Consider the following 20,236-nt stretch of genomic DNA (forward strand, 5'->3'; position numbering starts at 1 on the left):
AATCCAAAAGACTATGTACAAAATATACAAATAGTACACAAAAATATTCAAAAGAAAGGGTTAGAAACTGCCTCTTGCAAGGAATGTTTATAAAAATAAATGGTGTACAGTTGTAAAAATGATATGACAATAAATAAGGTGTCCTGGAGAATAAATAGGAATATAGTAATAATGATAATAATGACGATGCAGATTCCTATCGCAGCATTAGATACTGAGGTTTTTCCTGAACAAACTTGAAATTAAACACAAATAACGCTCGATTTATATTTGTGTGTGTGTTCGTTTCTGCCTGTCAGTCAAAAATCAGGGAAATGGTGGTCCCTGTGCTTCCCACGTCATCCTAGGTTCGATGGGTTGGAAACACAAAGGTCCAAAGTCCCATGACCGGGCCTGTTTTTGAGGTGAGCCGGCGTCTTGTCCTCGGTGTTGAGCTCTGACGCACACCAGCTCTTCTTTTCCTCCGACGGACGAAAAGATTTGCAGAAGTCCGGACATTCAGGCTGATAAAAGTCGAGGCTTTACGCATAACGATCATCTCCCTGTCGGCCCGGCGCACTCGCCTTGTTAACGTTTTTCCACGCGAGACTTCCGAGGCGGTTAGCATCACTCAGCTAACATGCTAGGGAAGCGACATCCATCGCGGTTTAGCTCCGATAAGAGACCTTTTATCTGTGAAACTACTGCAAAGAATTTAAAAACTACCACCGGGCTTATATGGTAACAATTTTTTGCGTAGATTTAGCTAAACTTTAGCTGACTTATCGTATTGACGAAGTAGCATTTTACGGTTCCGGAGTCCACAGTAGATGGCACTTGTCAGCTTCTGAATATCAGAGCAGCGCTGTTGACTTAATTTTCACAATTTCAGGGACAGAATTTGTTCAAAATACTTGTAGAGAATAAAGTCCTCATCTGTAGTTATTGGATAAATATATCAGAAACCGCTGACACTTATCATAGTATTGAGGTTCGAGCTGTAAATTTACAAGAGTCAACGTAGCAGTGGTTGCTTGTTTTTAACATTGATTAAAAAAACAAACGGCCAATGTAACAAATTCATAATATGGGTTAAAAATTAAACAAGGTGGACTTTTACAAATAATAATGTGTTAAAACATATATTTTTCTGGAAAATGAATTGGTTTTGCCTGCAGGAAATGTGCATTTTTAAGTGTGGAGCATTTTGTTATTTTAGTTATTGCTCAGGAGCCTCAAGTAGTAAATTAGATGAGTAATTTGAAACAATTTAGTCTTTTCTGGGAAAAAAAAACATCATAAAAATGTAGGAAACATTTGGCTCAATGGAAAAGACACACATTCTAAGAAGCTGAGAGCCATGCAAGCCTTTGTCTCATGTCACAAAATCCTATTTATTGCAGTTTATATAATATAGCAGTCAACCTTTATTGTTGTCACATTGCAAATTTCTTGCTACCCTTTTGAGTTTATGCTTATAATATTAGGCCTTTTTCTTTCTAAAAAAAAATGTTCAAACTAAACTTAATTTTTAAAATGGAATTATTCCCCACACATATGACAGCAATGAAATAACTTGCATAAGATATGAATGCATTGTGGGGAAATAAAAGGAAGAAATGTGGTTTTCAAAGTACTTACTTGAGTCATTGTCCAGTTAAGTAAAAAAAAAAAACTTTAGCGTTGAGAAATTTCCTGCACACTGCATTATTTCCCCCAACTTTGTATGTATCCGGTGTTTTGTGTGTGACTGGAACTATAAGAATAGCAGAAAGTCGTCCTGAAGTAAAATAAGACATTCAGGCCTACTTTTAATAAACTGGAATATACAAATAGCAGGACAGGGTTCATGCAAGGTCTTCAAAGTTTGTGCAATCCTCTCTCCTCAAGGATTTCATGAATATGAATGTGGAATGGGAACATGAGCTTCTTTGTTATGCATGACTGGTGTTTTCTGATAAGTGCTCGGCCGATGTCTGTACATGTGTGGGTGTGACGGTGATATTTGATCTCAGATGACTCAGGTGAGCCACCAGCCGTGGGGAAGAGTGTCCGGCTTGGGAGATGTGGACCTGTGGACCCTTCGTTCCCCCCAGGTTCAGGTGGAGGTCATCACATTGGGCGCCATCATCAGGTCTGTGTGGTGCAGGGGGAAGGCAGGCCAGGCGGATGATGTTGTCCTGGGATACGACAACGTGGAAGGTAACAGTTTCTCGCCGTGAGGTCATCCAATGTGTTTTCATAAACCCTTCCAAAGAAAAAGCACCGTATCTGCGTTCAGAACATGAATCATACACTTAGCTCACGTTTAAAGATGTACGTCCATGAATGAAAACATGTTGGAATGAATTTCCGGTGACTCACGGACTGTCTTCTCTAAACTTGTTTTCCGCCTTTTTGTTCTCGGGTGGGTTAGGTAACCGTTTCAGGCGTAACCAACAGGAAAAAAAAAAAATAAATTCTTGGCAGGCGAATGGCAAGTTAATTCAAAAGCCATGTCCGTTTCTAAAACAATCAAAAAAAAATGATTGTTGCAGTCTTTTTTTCTCAAAATCCCTGACATACTTTGTTTCTCTGCATGTGTGAGGATATTATCCATTGCACCGGTCCATGCTATTTCTAAGATATCACCGTCTGCAAGCGTTTACACACACACACACACACACACACACCTGTGTTTGATAGAACCGGGCGGTGGGAGCAATGCCAAATACAGGCTTATGAAATTCCTCGTGTTGCCAGATTACGTGTCGGACAAGAGGTATTTGGGAGCCGTGGTCGGCCGTGTGGCCAACAGGATAGCACGAGGACGCTTTGCCGTGGATGGAAAAGAATATCAATTAGATATCAACAATGGACCCAACAGCCTGCACGGAGGACTGCGAGGCTTTAACAAGGTCAGACGCAGTGAACACAAGCACGTCTCCTCGTTTCACTGAGCGGACGCTTCATACCCAAAAACAGATCGAATATGCTTTCAAGAAAGAATAAATCACACAAAAGTATTTGCCGCCACGCAAGTTCATTGTTGTTTTGTAGTTTTGACACATAAAAACTGCCCGGAGGAGATCCCTGATATACATTTCAGTCTCTGCTTCCCGAGAAAAATAAATGCAGTTTCACTTTTTTTTTTTGAAATCCCAAATTATTTCTGCCACCTCAAAATATACAGAATAATTTAATGAACCTAAACAACAAGCTGCAGCTCCAGTGAAGAGTGGGGGGGTTACTTTGTACAACCTGTGCCCACTTGAGTGCAAATAAGCCCTCTTTTGCTTGATAATGTGTGTGTGTGTGTGTGTGTGTGTGTGTGTGTGTGTGTGTGTGTGTGTGTGCACCAGGCCATCTGGCAGGCCACGGCGGTGGACGGGGGGGTGCAGCTGAGTTTTACCAGCCCAGACGGGGACCAGGGTTTCCCCGGGGAGGTGCAGCTCTCTGTCACCTACAGCCTGCAGGTAAACATCTCAGCCTCTGCACCGGACACCACTGTCCCTCCCTGGATCTGGAAATACTTCACATGAGTCTCATAAGAAGTATTTCCAAATATTCCGTATTATGTTGATTTCTACAAACACATTTGTTATTTGAGGAAAAAAAACACCAAGGGATGTAGAAATATTAGTTCTGGTTCAAAAGACAACAAGGTGTATTTTTGAAATGTCTTGCTGTGTGTTTCAGATTAACTCATTTAAATTCCAGCCGTCCCGTTATTTCACTATAATTCTTTGTTTTTGTGCCAGCGAAGTGTCGCATGTCGTCGATTATTTGTGAAAGTATGTGATAGAAGACTTTCAGCCAGAATAAAAGGAAAGGTGTACAAGACAGCGGTGAGACCAGAGATGATGTTTGGACTAGAAACTGTTCCAATGACCAAAAGACAGCAGGCAGAACTAGAGGTTGCAGAGATGAAGATGTTGAGGTTCTCTTTGGGAGTGACCAGGATGGAGAGGATCAGGAATGAGTCTATCAGAGGAACAGCACATGTTAGATGTTTTGGAGAGAAGGTCAGAGAAGCCAGACTGAGATGGTTGGGTCGTGGACAGAGGAGGGATAGAGAATATATTGGTAGACGGATGCTGGAATTGGAGCTGCCAGGCAGGAGGTCTGGAGGAAGACCAAAGAGAAGATTTATGGACGTTGTGAGAGAAGATATGAAGGTGGTTGGTGTGAGAGAGGAGGATCCAGAGAATAGGGTGAGATGGAGAAAGTTGACTCGCTGTGGCGACACCTGAAGGGAAAAGCCGAAAGAAGAACAAACAGCAACATGCTATTGGCAGCAAAAGTATCAATTCAAAACTCTCCCTTTTGGCAGTACCCTTTGTTTTGTATCTCCCTCTGTCTCTTCCTCTCTCAAGCCTTTGCTCAATAAGCTTAAGAGATCCATTTTTGGGAGTTTCTGCTCATCCTTGAACAGTATACCGTCATTTCCAGACTATAAGCCGCTACTTTTTTCCCAGGCTTTGAACACTGCGTCTTAAACAACAATGCGGCTAATTGATGGATTTTTGGGGGGCTGACGAGCTTCGCGCCGCTAAAACATTTAGCCTCATCACATCGGACTGATGAAATGAGCGTGTAATTCCGAGGCCGTTCGATTCCGACGCAGAAGAAGACGACTTTAGCGGTTTCAGAGCGCAGGAGGAAGACCGAGATAGCCATCAGCTGGAGGAGGACAAAGCGGGGATAGAAAATGGATGGACTTTTCATTGCGGTTGTTATTATTAATCTTTGTCATCGGCCGTGTTACAGGCACTGTTAGGAAAACAAAGCATTTTTTCCCAGTGTGTATTGTGTAAACATCTCATATTACAACATGGACGCCTGAGCTTACAGACAAGTGCGGCCTACATATGTACACATAGATCGATTTAGTTATTTTTACCCCGTGCAGCTCATATAGTCCGGAAATGATGGTAGTAATAAATGCAACAAACTTCCAGACCGCAGTGCTTCCGGAAGAACACTGTGTTGTTTTTTGCCTCTAATACTTGACTTGTCGTTCAGGGGGAAACGCTGACCGCTGAATACCGAGCACGTGCTTCTAAGACCACCCCCATTAGCATCACCAACCACTCCTACTTTAACCTGGCTGGACAGGTAGGACTCGCTAGCTCGCCGCTTAGCAGGAAGGACAACGCTCGGTATGCAAATGGTCACCTGCATGTCACCTCAAGATACACTTAAAATCCTCAAAAGGCTTCCCGTCATACTCGCAGCCGTCTTTCTGAAAATCGGAGAAAATTTGTCAAAGTTAATTCAAACAGCCGAAGTCACCAAATCCAATTTTGGTCAAATGGTACGTCAGCAAATGCCTGCCATTGAACCTTTGTTTTCCCATGTTGTCATACATTAGTTTGCATGCTAAAGATGCTAAAAGCATGTTTCGTTTGATGTCCACTAACTCAACAAAATAGCACGTTGTGTTCGTGTCCGATGCATATATTGTCACGCTACTGTAAGCTCCAAACTTTCAGTGCTTATAATTTCACGATGTTTTCCAGCAGTCTCTTCGAAAAGACATTTTTAATATAGATAAGGTCAAATCAAGGTCAGATTGAAAAAAAAAAAAGAAATAACAGAATGGATTATACCATTTTATATTCCTGCAGACTTAATCAGTCATGCCTCACCTGTTTAGGTTTGGTCCTCCATATATCAGTATAATTATTATTTTAATCTATTGTTATAAAGCTATTCAGTGAACAGAGTTTGTGTTGATGTGTGTTTAGGCTGCGGCGGATATTTATGACCATGAAGTCTCCATCAATGCTCAGTCCTACTTGGCATTGGATGACACGTCCATCCCAACAGGTGAGACGTTATAAACATAAAGGAATCTCTACTGACTCAAACTGACCCGCCGTCCAGTCTGCTAACTCGATTTTCAGAATGGAAACCAGACAAGCACTTTGTCACCCCTGAAACAGTTTGCTTTCAAGCATGTGTGCACGCTGGTGTTAAAACATCTTCACATCTTCAGCGCTGCATAAACGTTGAATGTTTTGAGGTTTTTAAGGACCTGACTTGTTATACTAAATGATAGCTACGGTAGCGCATGTGTGTGTTTGTGTGTGTGTTAACGTTTGTGAAAGTGATTGTTGTGTTTGATTAAACTGTGGTCTGATAAGGTGACCCGGCGAGATGATTGCAGAGACAGACGACTCTTTCTTGAGCTTCATTTCCTGGTAATAGAAGACACTTTGTGTTCTACATGTACAGTGTAGACCTGAGCATTTTAGTTTTTATATTTAATATGATATTTTGCTCATATGTATATATTTTTTTAAATTCATTTTTGAACATTTATTAATATCGTTTGTTTAATACATATGCTTAGAAAATGGCACATGAGATACGATTCATCCAGTCGGCAAAAAAAAGCCTCTCAAAGACGAGAACGACTACTTTGTGTGAGTTTGTAAACAAGGTAATGTGACCCTTGACCTATCGTGGCCGGTGATGTCACTCGGCTCCCGCCCGACAGAGCGACCCCCCAAATCCCCTTTGGCAGCTTCCCGTCCATCCCCCCGAATTCTCCCTGTCCGAGCTTCGGAGTGTGACGCGGGATAGTGAAGTTGCGCTTCGAAAAAAAAGCGTCCGGGATTCGGCAAACCTTTTAATGTGATTGCTTCAAAGTTGCCATGGTAACGCTGCCCTGCCGGAGTCCTTCACTCCTCCGCCCCGACGGCGCTCGCGGCGATATCCGCCGAGCGTGTTTCTCGCCGTTAACGCGGCTCGGAACTCGTACTCCGGTGTGGGAGTGTTTTCCCTCTCGCTCTGACAGGAACAGGCTTATTACCCTGCAATCAGCTTCGCTTTTGCCCCCCGGAGACAGAAGGTGTATTAATATCACCCAATCTGCGTGGCAGTCAGATTTCACCTGAAGGGCCCGGGGGATTAGAACAGAACTGAGCTCTCAAAATACTATCCAAACATCTCGCGGGTCGCAGCATCGTGCTTTCAAATGTTAAGGCCTCGGCTTTGGAGACGCTTTTTGTCGAGAACGAGCACGAATGATTGGAAATAAAGACGGCGCGCTGACTTTACGAAGCCTGATGAGGGATTTTATTTTCCTAAGCGAGGGCGTCCATCGAAAAAAAATAACTCTTCTCATGTAACACTTATCGCAGCGATAGCTATTGAAGATGCACACCATTTTTTTTACATTTATTTATTTGACTATTCTTTAAAAAATATGCACATCGTGTCTCCCGGCAAACGTTATTAAGAGGCCCTCCCCTCCCCCCGAGGTGTCTTCTGTCCGGCGACACATCCTGCCAGGAGATGTGAAATAGTTGTGCAGGCGAGAAGCTCTTTCTCCGTTTAAATGTCACTGCGGCAGCTGGTAACTCAAAAGTTGAACTTTGCTTAGCAGGGGAAGTGAGTAGCTTGCTGTTTTACGTGTGGTGTTGAAATAAGCGAGCTGTGTTCAAATAACCGCAGAATCCAGCAACGGCAGAGACACGTCATGTATCACGGACTCACATAATGACCCTGTTTTGTTTGCAAACTGGATTAAAGATGGTAAATGTTAGTTTTCCCGAGCTTCTGAGACATCGAAGCAGGACGGTTGGATTGCCCAAAGCTCCCCGCAGCCCATGATATTGCATTTGTGGGGGAAATTAAATGACTAATCTTGTAAAAGCAAAGCAGCGCAAACACGGCTCCTTTACAAACACCGGATCGCAGTTTGGAATCTTAAGTTCGCGTTCACCCGCGGGGAAACCGCAAACGGCCTCCGAGACAGCGTGAGCGGCTATGTCATTTTCTCCGACCTGTAATCAGGACGGCTCGTCTCCAGGAAGCTCCCGAGCTGATCACCTTCCTCTGCCGACGGGAGGCTCGATCTGCGTTCCCTTACCGGCTTCCGGCGCCGTCATCCTGTTTCGTCTCGAACCCGCAAATTAAGCGAGACGGAATAAAACAAGGGATTCGTCCTCGTTAAAACTGCCGAGCCTCCCCTTTGTCACGGGGGTTGCACACACACACACACACACACACACACACACACACACACACACACACACACACACACACACACACACACACACACACACACACACACACACACACACCGATGAACCAGTTTATCCTGGACAGAGAGAGAGAATAAGAAACCAGGACAATCCTCAAGACTCTTCTTTCCTGCTGCACTGCTACAGTTTTTCGAGCCGAACCCTTTCCGGAAGCGTCCAGATCGTCCGAGCGGTCGACCCCATTGGCCGGCAGCCGGGGTTCATTTCAAGTTTATCCTGCGGATGAACTCGCTGCTCGAGTTCCATGATAAACCATCCAACACACACACACACTCATAGCTCTAAAGGTTTAAATCTAATGTTTTATATAGACAGGTGTTTAAGGGTCACATAAACCGAGTTCCGCAGAGGCGGATGGGAAAACTAAAGGCGTGATTCTCAGAGATGAACAAAGCTGAAGGGGAATGTCCCTAAAGATGTTCAAGTTGTGTTGCTATGACGATAAAGCGCAGCGGGGTGTTTTAGACCAATGCGAGTTGGTGTCTTTTTCACGGATCCGTCAGCCTTTTGGTTTTCTTTCCTCGGTTGTCACTCGTAGGAGAGGTGAGAGCGGTCGACGGTTCGCCGTTCGACCTGAGACGCCCCGTCCAGATCGGCCCGGGCCTGAAGGAGCTTCCGGGCGTCGGATTCGACCACAACTTCTGCCTGTGTTCGCCCGGCGACGCCTGGACCGAGAGACATGCTGCCAGGTGCGACTTTATTTTCTATCCTTTTTGCATTATTTTAAATCACGCACACGTTTGATTCAACCCTCGCGTATCCGCTATCTCAGGGTGCATCACCCGGCGAGCGGGCGAGTTCTGGAGGTCTCAACAAGCCAACCGGGCATCCAGTTCTACACAGCTAACTACCTGGATGGGACAATGGTGGGAAAGAGCGGCGCCAGATACGGGAGGCACAGCTCGTTCTGCCTGGAGACTCAGAACTGGCCCGACGCCGTCAACCAGGTGTGACGCTGGAAGGCTGCGATTATTGCGCGCTTCTACTGGATTCACAGTCGGTGTTTGGTAGCTTAGCGTTCCTCAGCTCAGGCTAAGTTAAGCCAGGATCTTTATGACGGAGCCTTTATCTGCCGGCTTTCTGCTTATCTAAGGTTGGGTTGCACATCTGAAATGTCCGACAACCGATAATAGACCAGGCCGAAGGTCATTTAAACTGTGGATGTAAGACCTGGAGTGTTTTATCTGTACAGGATGGTTTTAGACATACAAGGTTGGGGGCAACGTAGGTTATAGTTGTAGCGGTTGTGGGAATTGGGAAGTTGATATTTATTCCAGGAGTAATGATAAGAGTAATACCTGATGGATTTTAAAAGGCGATTTTTAATTTTTTTTTTTCTCAGCCCAGCCTTATTGGACGATGCACTATCCAATAATAGGGGCTCTAAATTTTTTTCAGAGGCATTTCATTTTAAAGTGATTTATCAGTGCTGGGTAAGGAATGTTGCAGTCATCTGTTGTCACGTTGGAAAAAAAGACTTGCCGACGCAAGAGAATGTGTTTTCTGTGCGACTCGTGCAAATGTGTGACTCATCGACGCCAAGTTGTTTGTCCTGAAACACCGTTCCCGTTCCTAACAGCTCCCGCAATCCCTCCTTTTCCCTCGTCGATATCTCGCTCCCACAGGCGACTTTCCCGGACTGTCTCCTGCGTCCTGGCGAGGAGTATCTCCACGTGACTCGCTTCACCTTCACCTCCATCTGATGGAATCCGGCCTCCTGAGGGAGGAGCTTCGCTGCGGTGGCTCGTTGCGTACCAAATTTCCACGCCGATAACCGTTGGTCATTTCAGCCGGTGCGACCAAATGGTGGCGTAAGAAGCGCCCAGGGGACCAACTGCCAAAATGTGACTCATCTCACATTAGATGAATTCAATTGTTAGTTAAAAAAAGCATTAGCTCATCATTTTTTAAAGATATCACCATACCACACTACTGGCCAGTTATCTGTTTGCAATACTAATGAAGTATTTTAAGGTGATAAAGCATCCTATGAAGTATTCTTTAGCGCTCCTATATCTCCTATATCTGTCCTATTTTCAGAGTGCCAAGTACAAGAGCGCCGTCAGAGGCTTTTTCGGTACGATGTTGTGTAACATCCAGCTGCACGAGAACGGACGTGGAGGAGGCGGGCGTGGATAAATGGTCATTCTAGCGCTCTGCCAAGTTTCACGTTGTGTTGCCGTGGCAACCTCTCATCCCTAGCGCAGTGAAGTTGCAGCCGTGCGCGTCGCCGTCCCCAATAAGTCACACTGAAATATCGCGCGGTGTGAAGTGGACACTATTTCTGTGGCGCCTTGATCGGTGTTTGAAATGAAGAATTCTACCAAAAATCCAGGAAACCTTTTAACCGCCGTGGAGTCCTCGGGTTTCTGACCTTTAAATTGAAGTCGCGCATCAATTTCCGATGTTATATTTTTATATTCCGGACGAGAAGCTGTATCCTGATGTAAAACGACATCTCCGACAATAAACTGATGTCCCCGTTGTCTGACCCATTTCCACTTCTGATTTTTGAGCAATGTTATGTGTCGAAATGAACGATATTTATTTTGTAATAAGATAAGATAAAATAAGATAAGAGCAACTTTATTTATCCCGAAGGAAATTGTTGTGCCAGAGTTTCGAGCAAAACATAACAATAATAGAAAATAGTAGGAAGGAGGGAGAATAAGAAATACAATAAAATATAAAGTGTCAAAGTTAATATAATATAATAACAAGAACATTCCTTCCTGCTCGCATATCAGTGAAAGTGAAGCCATAAATTCACATAATCATTTAAACAGGGATGAGGGTTTGTTGATTACTTTGGACGTTTACCTGATACATTTCCCGTGTTGCCGTCAAACATATATACAGTATTCGTGTACGTTCACGTCGTCCGGATATTGTATTTAATCTTGTCAAACGTTAATTCTTAGCATTTTGATATTCCTGTGCACACATTTCATGACAGGAAATGTCAAATAAAAAATGACATCATGAAAATACCGGGAAGTCGAGGGATCGCAGATACATATCTTTACGGGAAACTCCTTGTGTCGTGTGACGCCACCTAATCGAGAGAATAACATGGAGTTTGACGGATTTACGCAAGCATTGTGTAAAATTAGACGGGGAAGTTGTTGCCTCACTTGGACTTTAGCATCGGGAACCCCGATCCCGTTCCTGGCCCTTAAGAGTCTGAAAATGTAGTGACCAGTGGCGGCCAATCCACCTTGTTTTCTAGATACACTTCCATTTCTGACCACTCTGTCAGCTGCCATTTTTTTAAGACGTGCATTTTTGTTTCCGATGAATAAGTTGTGCAGAGGTTAGCGCTCTGAATGAGTGTTTGGATGACTCCGTCTGTGGCCCCGGGATCAATCCAGGAGGAACCCCTTTTATCGGCCAATGACAATGGGGATACGCTCCGGCCCCCCAATGAATGAATGAACGAGTGCATTTTCCAGTCAGTGTCAGTTGCCGCTACTTAAACAGTAGAACGTTGGTTTCCAAACGACCTGAATCAAGAACAAATCGGCTTTGGGACAGAGTTTTCCATCAAATTTTGAATCGAACCGCGAACGGGTATCGATGCGCAAACATACAAACAAGCTAAGTTGTAGCATAGCGGCAGTCATGCAGCTACTCCACATTGTTTACATCTGTCATCATTCTCCTGTTTTTAAAACTTTTGGGCTTTATTTTCCTTTAGTTAGCGCTCATTATGGCTCCCGAGAAAGTCAAGGGTGCTAGTGATAGTGGTGTTAAGAAGACGTTAAGAATTACAGTCAATCTGAAGAAGGAAGTAATAGCTAAATGTGCGAGCAGGGTTCGTATTACCACGACATGGCAAAGAATCGCTAAAGATTCGACAACGTTTAGAAAGCAAAGATCTCAAGTCTTAGAAATAGCAAAGTTGTTCATAGTTTGGATGAATACCTGCTGGAGATAGCGTTAGCGAGGGTCTTATACAAGAAGTTTTACCTTTTGCATGAAGGAAACACTGGCAAGAAGAGAGAGACCACCAGAAACAGTAAGAATTTCAGTATTTTTCAACAAATAGATGTATGTTGTTTGGAGCTGGAGAACGACTCAAACGCTGATTCGAATGAAGTTTGAAGCCGAGGTTCTACTCAACATGCGTACACATAAAATCACACACACACACACACACACATACACATATAGGCCAAAACTTTCTATTGGATGTTTTTATTGACTATTGCAAACCATCTGCAGGAGCTTGGTGTTTTCTTTAAAGCTCCACATGTGGACTGGATGGCGCCCCACGTCCCAACATCAGTGTTTGAAACTGCGCTCCAAAACAATGACTGATTCGCTGTGATGAGACGGGCAGGAAACGCGAGTGTGGGAAGGGAAGTCAGGAGGGTCTGCGGTCCGAGGAGGGAGTGGAAGCGCTTGAGGAAATCGTTGATGTCACAGATACTTACATATTGACCACAAGCGGTGCTGATGTGTCCCTCATGAATCCCACGCCGGCTTCCTGTTCGACACAAAGCGCTTATGCTGCGTTCAGGTTCACCCTGAACCCCTCACCTCCTCGGTCTTCTTGCATTCGGGTCACGTACTTGCTAGAAATCATGGTCCTTTACTTGTTTTTATTTGACCGTTAATCCCTTCTTACATTTGATTTAGAATCACGTGACCGGATCATTTGATGTAGTGAGTCAGAAAATCAACTATTTGGGGTTTGGGGGGCGCTTTTAAAAATCATGTCAAGAAAAAGGTCACTTGGTCTTTTTTTTTAAGTGTGATAAAATTGTGATAAAACCACACGGGCTTATCTTTTTCAGTTGGATGTTCCTGTGTACAGAAAGAGTTTCCATCGCAGATCATTTTCAGATGTTTGACCAAATGAAAGAAATATGAGATCCCCTCGAGTCCGTTATTACGGAGCAAGCTCACTTGAACCGGAACGAAGGGATCCATCAGCCTCCGTAAGAAAACTTAAGTGCGTTAATGAATGTCTGCTCCCGCCATTATTAATGTATGCAAAATCTGATTAATTCATGAAGCCAAAGGATCATTTGAACACCCCGTTCTCGTCCCGCGGGCTAAAAGCCGTCTGGAATCACAGCAGATCGCACATCTCTTCAGAATCAAACGTGAGGACAATTACAATGGTAATACATTTTATTCAAGGTGCTTTACACACGCATACAATTAAATCACATTTAAAAAAAAAAAAAAAGACGAAGTGGTAAATAACAAAATAAAAATGAATACATCTTTAAATTCCATGCAAACGAACGCTTGAAACGTTGGCTTCAAGTGTCAGCGGTCACTTTTGTCACTATATATAAAGTCACTGTTTACAATAAAATAGTCTCATCAAAAGTGCAATCTTTATTTCTTGCACATCTTTGTTATTGGGTCGTTTCTGATGATCGATCGCCGACTGTCCTCCCTGGGTGGAGGGTTAGAATTGATGTTCTTGTTTGCAAATCCTCACGTCGTTGTGTTAAGACATCCAGTAGCACAAGTACTTTATTTTAAACGTTTTCCTCTGTTTTTTTTCCCCAGGCAACTTCCACGGTGCAGACAGAGGGGAGAACATGCAAACTCCATGCAGAAGAGGCCAGATTTGAAGCGCTGGACGCCCATCGCTGATAAAACACAAGCAATTCAAGTGGTGCAAATGGAAATCCAAAGGTTCTTTGAATGAACTATGTTTTTGATGCTGCTTGTAAGCCTGACCAAAATATTTCTCCATCAACTATTAACCACCTGCAATATTCATGTTAGTGCCATTTTCCATTTTTTGTAATTTAGTCTCAGATTTGGATATAATATTATTGCATTATATTTGGTGATTGTTGATTATAGCATAATTATTTATGATTACTTCATTGTATTTAATTTTGCTTTTTTGTTGAGTACATGCTTATTCATGGCATATGTATTTATGTTTATGTTAACCAAATAAGGTTCGGAGCGGGCGCTGAGCTATGACGTGATCAGTTCAAATGTATAAAAAGGTAAAACTGTTAGATAGCGTGTGATTCAGTAAAGGACGGAGCGAACACACTGTTTTCTACCGTCGTCAACAGTAAACACGCGTAGAGACTCGTTCTTTCCGTCTTAGAGTGTATAAATACTTAGAAGGAACTTTAGCCACTATAATTCATATTCATACATTCTCCAGGACACCTTACTCATCATCATTTTTACTAATAATTATTATTTTTACGACCCACATGTACACCCACTGTTATTTCTTGAACCATTCTCGCGCAGGGCATTTCTTTTTTTCTTATTTTGACATTTTGTTTTCTATGGTTTATATTCTACATGTACATTTGTATCGACATCCTTTATTTGCACGCTTTTTTCTGCGATTACTGTTTGGAGCACTTTCTATCCTGATCATATCTCATATTAAAACTGAAATAATCCCTGTCTTTCCTGTGGATGTGTATGACGTCCACATCGTTCCACATGTCCTGTGTTATTTTCGATGGCCACATCTTGGTCGGGTACGGCGACTGCTAGATGTTCTTGAGATGGTGCTGGACCGAGGAGGCCACGGAGAAGGTCTGGGTAGAAGGATGCTGAGACTGAAACTGGCGGGTAGAAGACCTGGAGGAAAACCGGAGAAGACTTTTATGGACGGGGTGAAAGAGGGCGAGGGGGGACGATCTCAGTCAGGATACAGGATTTGTGTGTTTTGTCTTTAACGATAAACTGTGAGCTTCTTCGGAAATTAAATAGTCTAAAAAAAAAAAAAGGTGTTCATGCAGGAGATGTTTTTGTTTGTTTGTTTTTTAAAAAAAAGGTGTGCAGAGGAGATAAAGAAGGTGGAGGATTTTTCAAGTACTTGGGGTCAACAGTCCAGAAGAAGGGGTTGAAGAGACGGGTTCCGGCAGGTTGGAACGGGTGGAGAAAAGTGTCAGAAGACTATCAGCGAGAAGGAAAGGTGGAGGAGATGCTCTACAAACACTGACAATGACCAAAAGATGGAGAGATGCAGAGATGAAGATGCTGAGGTTCTCTCTGGGAGTGACCAGGATGGAGAGGATCAGCAGCGAGTCCATTAGTTAGATGTTCTGCAGAGAATGTCAGAGATGCTTGGACAGAGGAGGGATCGGGAATATATCAGAATTGGACCAAAGAGAAGATCGATGGACGCAGTGAGAGAAGATATGAAGGTAGTTGGTGTGAGAGAGAAGCATCCAGAGAATAGGATGGAGACCCCTGAAGGGAAAAGGCCAAAAGGAAAAGAGGACGAAAAATGCGTGTTTGCACAGCTTTAAATGAAAATAATCTCCAAACGCGGTGTGCTTTAAACGCCTATTCGCCCCTCGATGATGCAGCAAAACCCCGCTCCTCTCTTGCCGTCTGTCTCCATGTCGCCCACCATCCTGGAGGAAGGGGGAAGACGCCGACCAATCACAGAGCGCGTCTTTGAAGCGCAGGATAAAACTGACCAATGGGTGCGCGGCGTAGAGGCGGGACATGCGCGGTAGGCACACACCTCCGCGCAGAAAATCAGTGCCGTCGACGGGGCGACTGCGGCGGAGCGGCAGCACCGGGCGGCCGCCGACGCTGCTTTTTCCGGTACCGAAGAGGCGGAGGAATGTCGGTGTGACCGCAGAAAACTCTCCCGTCCGTGTCCTTCCACCGTCCATCATGGCGACGCTAGAAGGAGCCGGTCAGCGCGACGAAGGGGAGTACGGAAGGGCGGCGAAGCGGATGAAAACGGATGACAGGGAAGCGGCGGAGGAGGAGGAGGAGGAAGAAGAAGAGGAGGAGGAGGAAGAAGAAGAAGAAGAAGAGGAGGAGGAGAAGGAGGAGAAGGAAGAGGGGGAAGAGGAGCTGGAGGAAGGGGAGGACTCGGACTCCGGCTCGCTTGCCGGGAACGGGGAGCCCGCGGCGGACAACCGAGCTCGGTGGAGCGCCGGTCAGTACGGAGCGGGACGCAGGGTAAGCAGGACAGAAAAAAATAGGACCTGTGTGTGTGTGTGTGTGTGTGTGTGTGTGTGTGTGTGTGTGTGTGTGTGTGTGTGTGTGTGTGTGTGTGTGTGTGGAACCCCCCCCCCCCGCACACACACACACTCCTCCGCCGTGGTTGTCATGGAGCTGGGGTCTCCACCTGCAGCACCTTCTCCCAGCTAAAAGCATCTTTTCCATCACACAAAGCCAGATGTGTGCAGCTAAAAACACACACACACACACACACACTGTTAATAAATATTGCATGCATCTTGGCATTCGCCATCCGCCCCTCTTTCTCGCACATTTAGAGTATTTTTGAAGTCAACTCAACTGTTGGAATAATCATTTGTCGTCTGTAAATACTCAGATTGCCTCCAAAGTCTGATGCTAAGCACTGATGTAAATAACAACAGTCAACTCGCAGCCAGGTGTGTGTAGCCAGGGTGCATAGAAGAGGACACACACATTATCGAAAGAATATTGCACGCATTTTTAATATGGCACTACTCGTTCGCCGTCCGTCACTCTTTTTCTTGCAAATTTGTCAGTTAAAGTGTTGTGATATGACTATTTGTGCTCAGATAGCCTCAGAAGTCGCCCGCGAAGCACATAAAACCGCTCTGCTCTCGGCTTTTGTCAGCGAACAAATAATGTTTTCAATGAAAGTCACAATGCAGGCTGACCGAAAGAGACGAGTCGTGACCAGAGGGCCCTCGTGTCAGCCCTCCTCGCCCACATCCGTTGCACTTATTTTAAAAAGAAACCAACCTTCATTTACAATATAATGCACTCAATGTGCCCTTTCAGGTTTGTCTCAAAGTATGGAGTTTTTTTCAAGTTAAAGTGAACCAAGTAGGTGCTGGAGGCTTCCTGTTTTTCTGCTTACCTGTCATGGAGCAGATGGTTTGCTGATTTTTGTGCGTTCATTTGTACAGACAGAAGTACCGCATAGCTGCGGACTGGATCCGATAACTGAAAGAATCAGGAACGTTTAGAACGTCAGGGTTTCCGAAGGCCGACGCGTTCAAATAGATCCAGACTCGTGGTTATGTGGTGGGAAGCTGCTGTTACGTTGTAATATCCCCATATATCCCGAGTATCGCCGCTTTACCGACAGCAAAACCGACTTTGCGACATCTTTTCGACGCTGTGCTAGGTGTGTTTTCGTGTACGTTGCGTTTTTGTCGCTGCGCTAACTGCAGGTGATCTGTGCTGGATTCGGTCACGTTCAACTAGAACTGGGAGCGTTTGATAGAACATTTCTTTAAAAGGTTTAATATTTAATCTTTAACTTTGTGGAACAGCCCTTTTTTTTTTAAACTGTAAATTAATTCCTGGTCAATGTTTTTCCTCTCTTTGACTTCATTTCAGCTCCGGTTATCAGCCTCATAGCCTAATATCTTCGCATTAGTATCGTCATTAAAAGTGTGGTAGTTTGTTTGCTGACTCCAGGCAATGGAAAAAAAAAAAGTTGTGTTTGCATTGTGTGTCTTCCTGCTCGTCTTGTTTCCTGCACACTCTTGATGAACACGTGCACGGCTTTTTGCTCACCATTGTGTGATGTTGGGTTTCTCAGTTATTGTGTGAAATCTTTGCTCAAATCTGCCTGTACGTGTAAATTTCGTATGCAGTAAAATGCTTCATGTCTTGTACTTGTTGAAGCTGTTGAAAACTCCACTGCCTGTTTCCACTCAGTGGATTGCCTGCATTACTTCTGAAAATGTCTGGCGGACCGTTATTTAGATTCACATGAATGCATACCTATGGCGCATTTCACAAAAATAACCACCCAAGACCCAAGGACAGTCTCAACAGTGCGGCAGATCTCATGAAAAATACCGCAGGAAGTGGCAGCGTTGCAGGTCAGACTGCTGGAAAGAGAATAAAAAAGTCAAAAATCATGACCGGCACTGGAAGCTAGTTTTAAGAGAGTGTGGTCGGGTTTATTGCCGATAGCGTCGCTATCAAACACAACCCTTCAGATGCTCCTTTCTGCAGCACGTTTGTGGAGTCGCACGAGTGTTTGTCTCTTTCCCGCTGCCGTCGCCGCCAAAACCCTCGCGGTCCGTGGCTTTAGTTGGTTGGTCTGACGGGTCTGTCCATGCATTGGGGTGCACGTGCTACTGCTAGGTTTTTTTTTTGGAGCTCTTGCTCCCCCTCAGAAATACCCATCATTGATATAGTTAAGAACGACAGCCACTTTTGCACCCAAATCGTCCAATGTTTGAACGACTTTAAATAAGTTTGTGTGCCCAGACCACATGTTATTGATTTATCTGTCGGAGCAAACAGCCACCGGAGTTCTCTATTAATATTCTACAGCCCAAAATAGAGAACCAGCAATCCGTCTGCTTCGAAGATTTCATTTCTCCATTTGTGCGGATTGCACAAACATGGCGGTGTGCGTCCGTGATGGAATTACGCTGTGTTTGTGCGCCCTACTTGCTACACGGCTCAATAAACAATGTAAATAGAGCTGCGGAGGTTGTTTTTTTTCTTTTTTTTCATCAGTAAAGAGATGGAAGGTATAGGTGTCGCTATCACTGTCAACCACGGTGTATTTCCTTTCTCCCTGGCTCACTGTTACAGAATGCCGGGGTTCTCATGTAGCACGTAATCACGCATACACACTTCCAAGCAGGGTCTTGAATGAAGGTAATATCACCTTACTGTGTGCTGACATTACATGCATGTAGTGTTGTTTCCACTCTCTCAAGTACGCCTACTCAGTTCCACGCAAACACACTCATGCACACACGATTGGTCGGTGATTGAGAGGATGGATGGACGACTTAGGGAGATTCATTTAGCGATGCTTTACAATCTGAAATACACCCCGATGTTTCATGGTCCTCTTTTGTAGGATTAAAACAAGATCCGAAAACAGTTGGTGGATCTATCAAGTAAGTTACGGGCCACACGAAGACTTCAGCTGAAAGGAATGTAACAGTTTTTGACAGTTTCCCTCTTCCTTCACAAGTCCCATGACTCGCGCCCTTGTGAGTTCTAAGCGGTCTAATTAGCAAAACAAGAGCGAACGATTAAATTACCAAAATAGAATTACAAGTGCTCGTCCAAAAACGACCAGCTATGACGTCATCCAGGGGCGGACGTACAAGTCAGAATCAGAAAAGAATTGATTTGTCCCCAAAGGGCAATCATGGGGTAGCAGCATCAAATTGGGAACATCAAAGAATAAAATGAAAAATAATCCATTTATATATTCTATATATGTATGTATATATGCCTCCAGTCTTGGGTTGTCTTTGGAAGTTCTCTGCAGCTTGGTCTCCTGGATGGAGCTCTTAGTTGTTGTACCCACAGTGGCTGAAGCCACTCTTTCAGGTTTAGGTCCACAACTCCCAGTGCGCCAGATACCACTTGTACTCCTGTCGCCCTGCTATTTCAGGCTAAATGATGTCAAGAACCTGCTCCTGGGGTTGTGCCTGGTGTTGTTGATCAGCACGTTGCTCTTTCCAGCCACTGACAGGATTTCATGATATCCACCACTTTTTCTATCTTTAGGTGGAACATGCAGGGGCTTGTCCTCCTCCGCATCATTGGGTTTCTGAACTGTGTGGGCCAGGTTGTTATATTCCTGGATCTCTGTCCATTCCCACAGTCTCGGGGTGCGGGAGTTGGGCGGAAGCCTTACATAATTCTCTCATTTTTCTATCCGTGTCCTCCTTTGTCCAGCTCGCCGTGAAGGAGGCGTCTCCGAAGATGCATGTTGACCCGGGCGTAAGCGCTTGCAGCTCAGACCTTGTCCTTGCCATTAGCCCACTTTTCAGAACCTGCCTCCCTTCTGTGTAGGTATGCGACCGCGGCCGGCGTCTTTGCGGCCTCTTTTTACGGCTTCAATTTGTCTGCGGCATCCCAAGGTATTTGGAGCAGCCTGGAACATCTGCAGCCTCGACCCGCTCGGCTCCGATCGTGTTCCCTCCCGTCAAAATCACTTTGTCAAACGGGGTTGTCGCGGAGCCTCGTGACACAGATCGGCCTGTTTGTCCGTCTATATCTATATTTATTGGTGGCATTTTCAATGAGTCGTATCAATATTAACGTTATACTTGGCTGCTGGTTTTGAGTTGAACTGAGGCTAGATAAGGGTAACTAAAGATAAGATAAGATAAGAACAACTTCATTTATCCCGAAGGAAATTGTTGTGCCAGAGTTTCAAGAAAAACATAACAATAATAGATAATAGTAGGAAGGAGGGAGAATAAGAAATACAATAAAATATAAAGTGTATAAAAATATAAAACCAGCACACACTGCAT

General features: G+C 44.4%; 2 protein-coding genes across 7 annotated transcripts in view; both read left to right on the forward strand.

Annotated features, from left to right (window-relative positions):
• The first annotated feature begins 342 nt into the window (after positions 1–342).
• galm (galactose mutarotase) lies at positions 343–10,507 on the forward strand. Of its 6 annotated transcripts, none has more exons than XM_086163686.1 (9): positions 343–404; positions 1,995–2,181; positions 2,722–2,876; positions 3,321–3,434; positions 4,984–5,076; positions 5,709–5,790; positions 8,554–8,704; positions 8,788–8,962; positions 9,595–10,507. In XM_086163686.1, exons 1-9 carry the CDS (start codon positions 384–386, stop codon positions 9,787–9,789), a joined length of 1,173 nt encoding a protein of 390 aa, XP_086019812.1. In that variant the 5' UTR covers positions 343–383; the 3' UTR covers positions 9,790–10,507. The 6 variants fall into 6 exon arrangements, with proteins under 6 accessions (XP_086019812.1, XP_086019834.1, XP_086019826.1 ...); XM_086163708.1 differs by having other exon boundaries at positions 346–404; positions 9,641–10,507; XM_086163700.1 differs by having other exon boundaries at positions 390–599.
• A 4,993-nt stretch (positions 10,508–15,500) lies between these two features.
• Positions 15,501–20,236, forward strand: part of hnrnpll (heterogeneous nuclear ribonucleoprotein L like) — a 30,875-nt gene continuing 26,139 nt past the window's right edge. Inside the window, exon 1 of the mRNA XM_086163736.1 lies at positions 15,501–15,944. Coding sequence (XP_086019862.1) covers positions 15,651–15,944 — 294 coding nt within the window. The 5' untranslated portion in view covers positions 15,501–15,650. The remainder of the gene's footprint in view (positions 15,945–20,236) is intronic.

The sequence above is a fragment of the Fistularia commersonii genome, chromosome 2, assembly GCF_037954325.1.
Source record: "Fistularia commersonii isolate RoL2024-O1a breed Wild chromosome 2, RoL_Fcom_v1.0, whole genome shotgun sequence".
Lineage (NCBI taxonomy): Eukaryota > Metazoa > Chordata > Actinopteri > Syngnathiformes > Fistulariidae > Fistularia > Fistularia commersonii.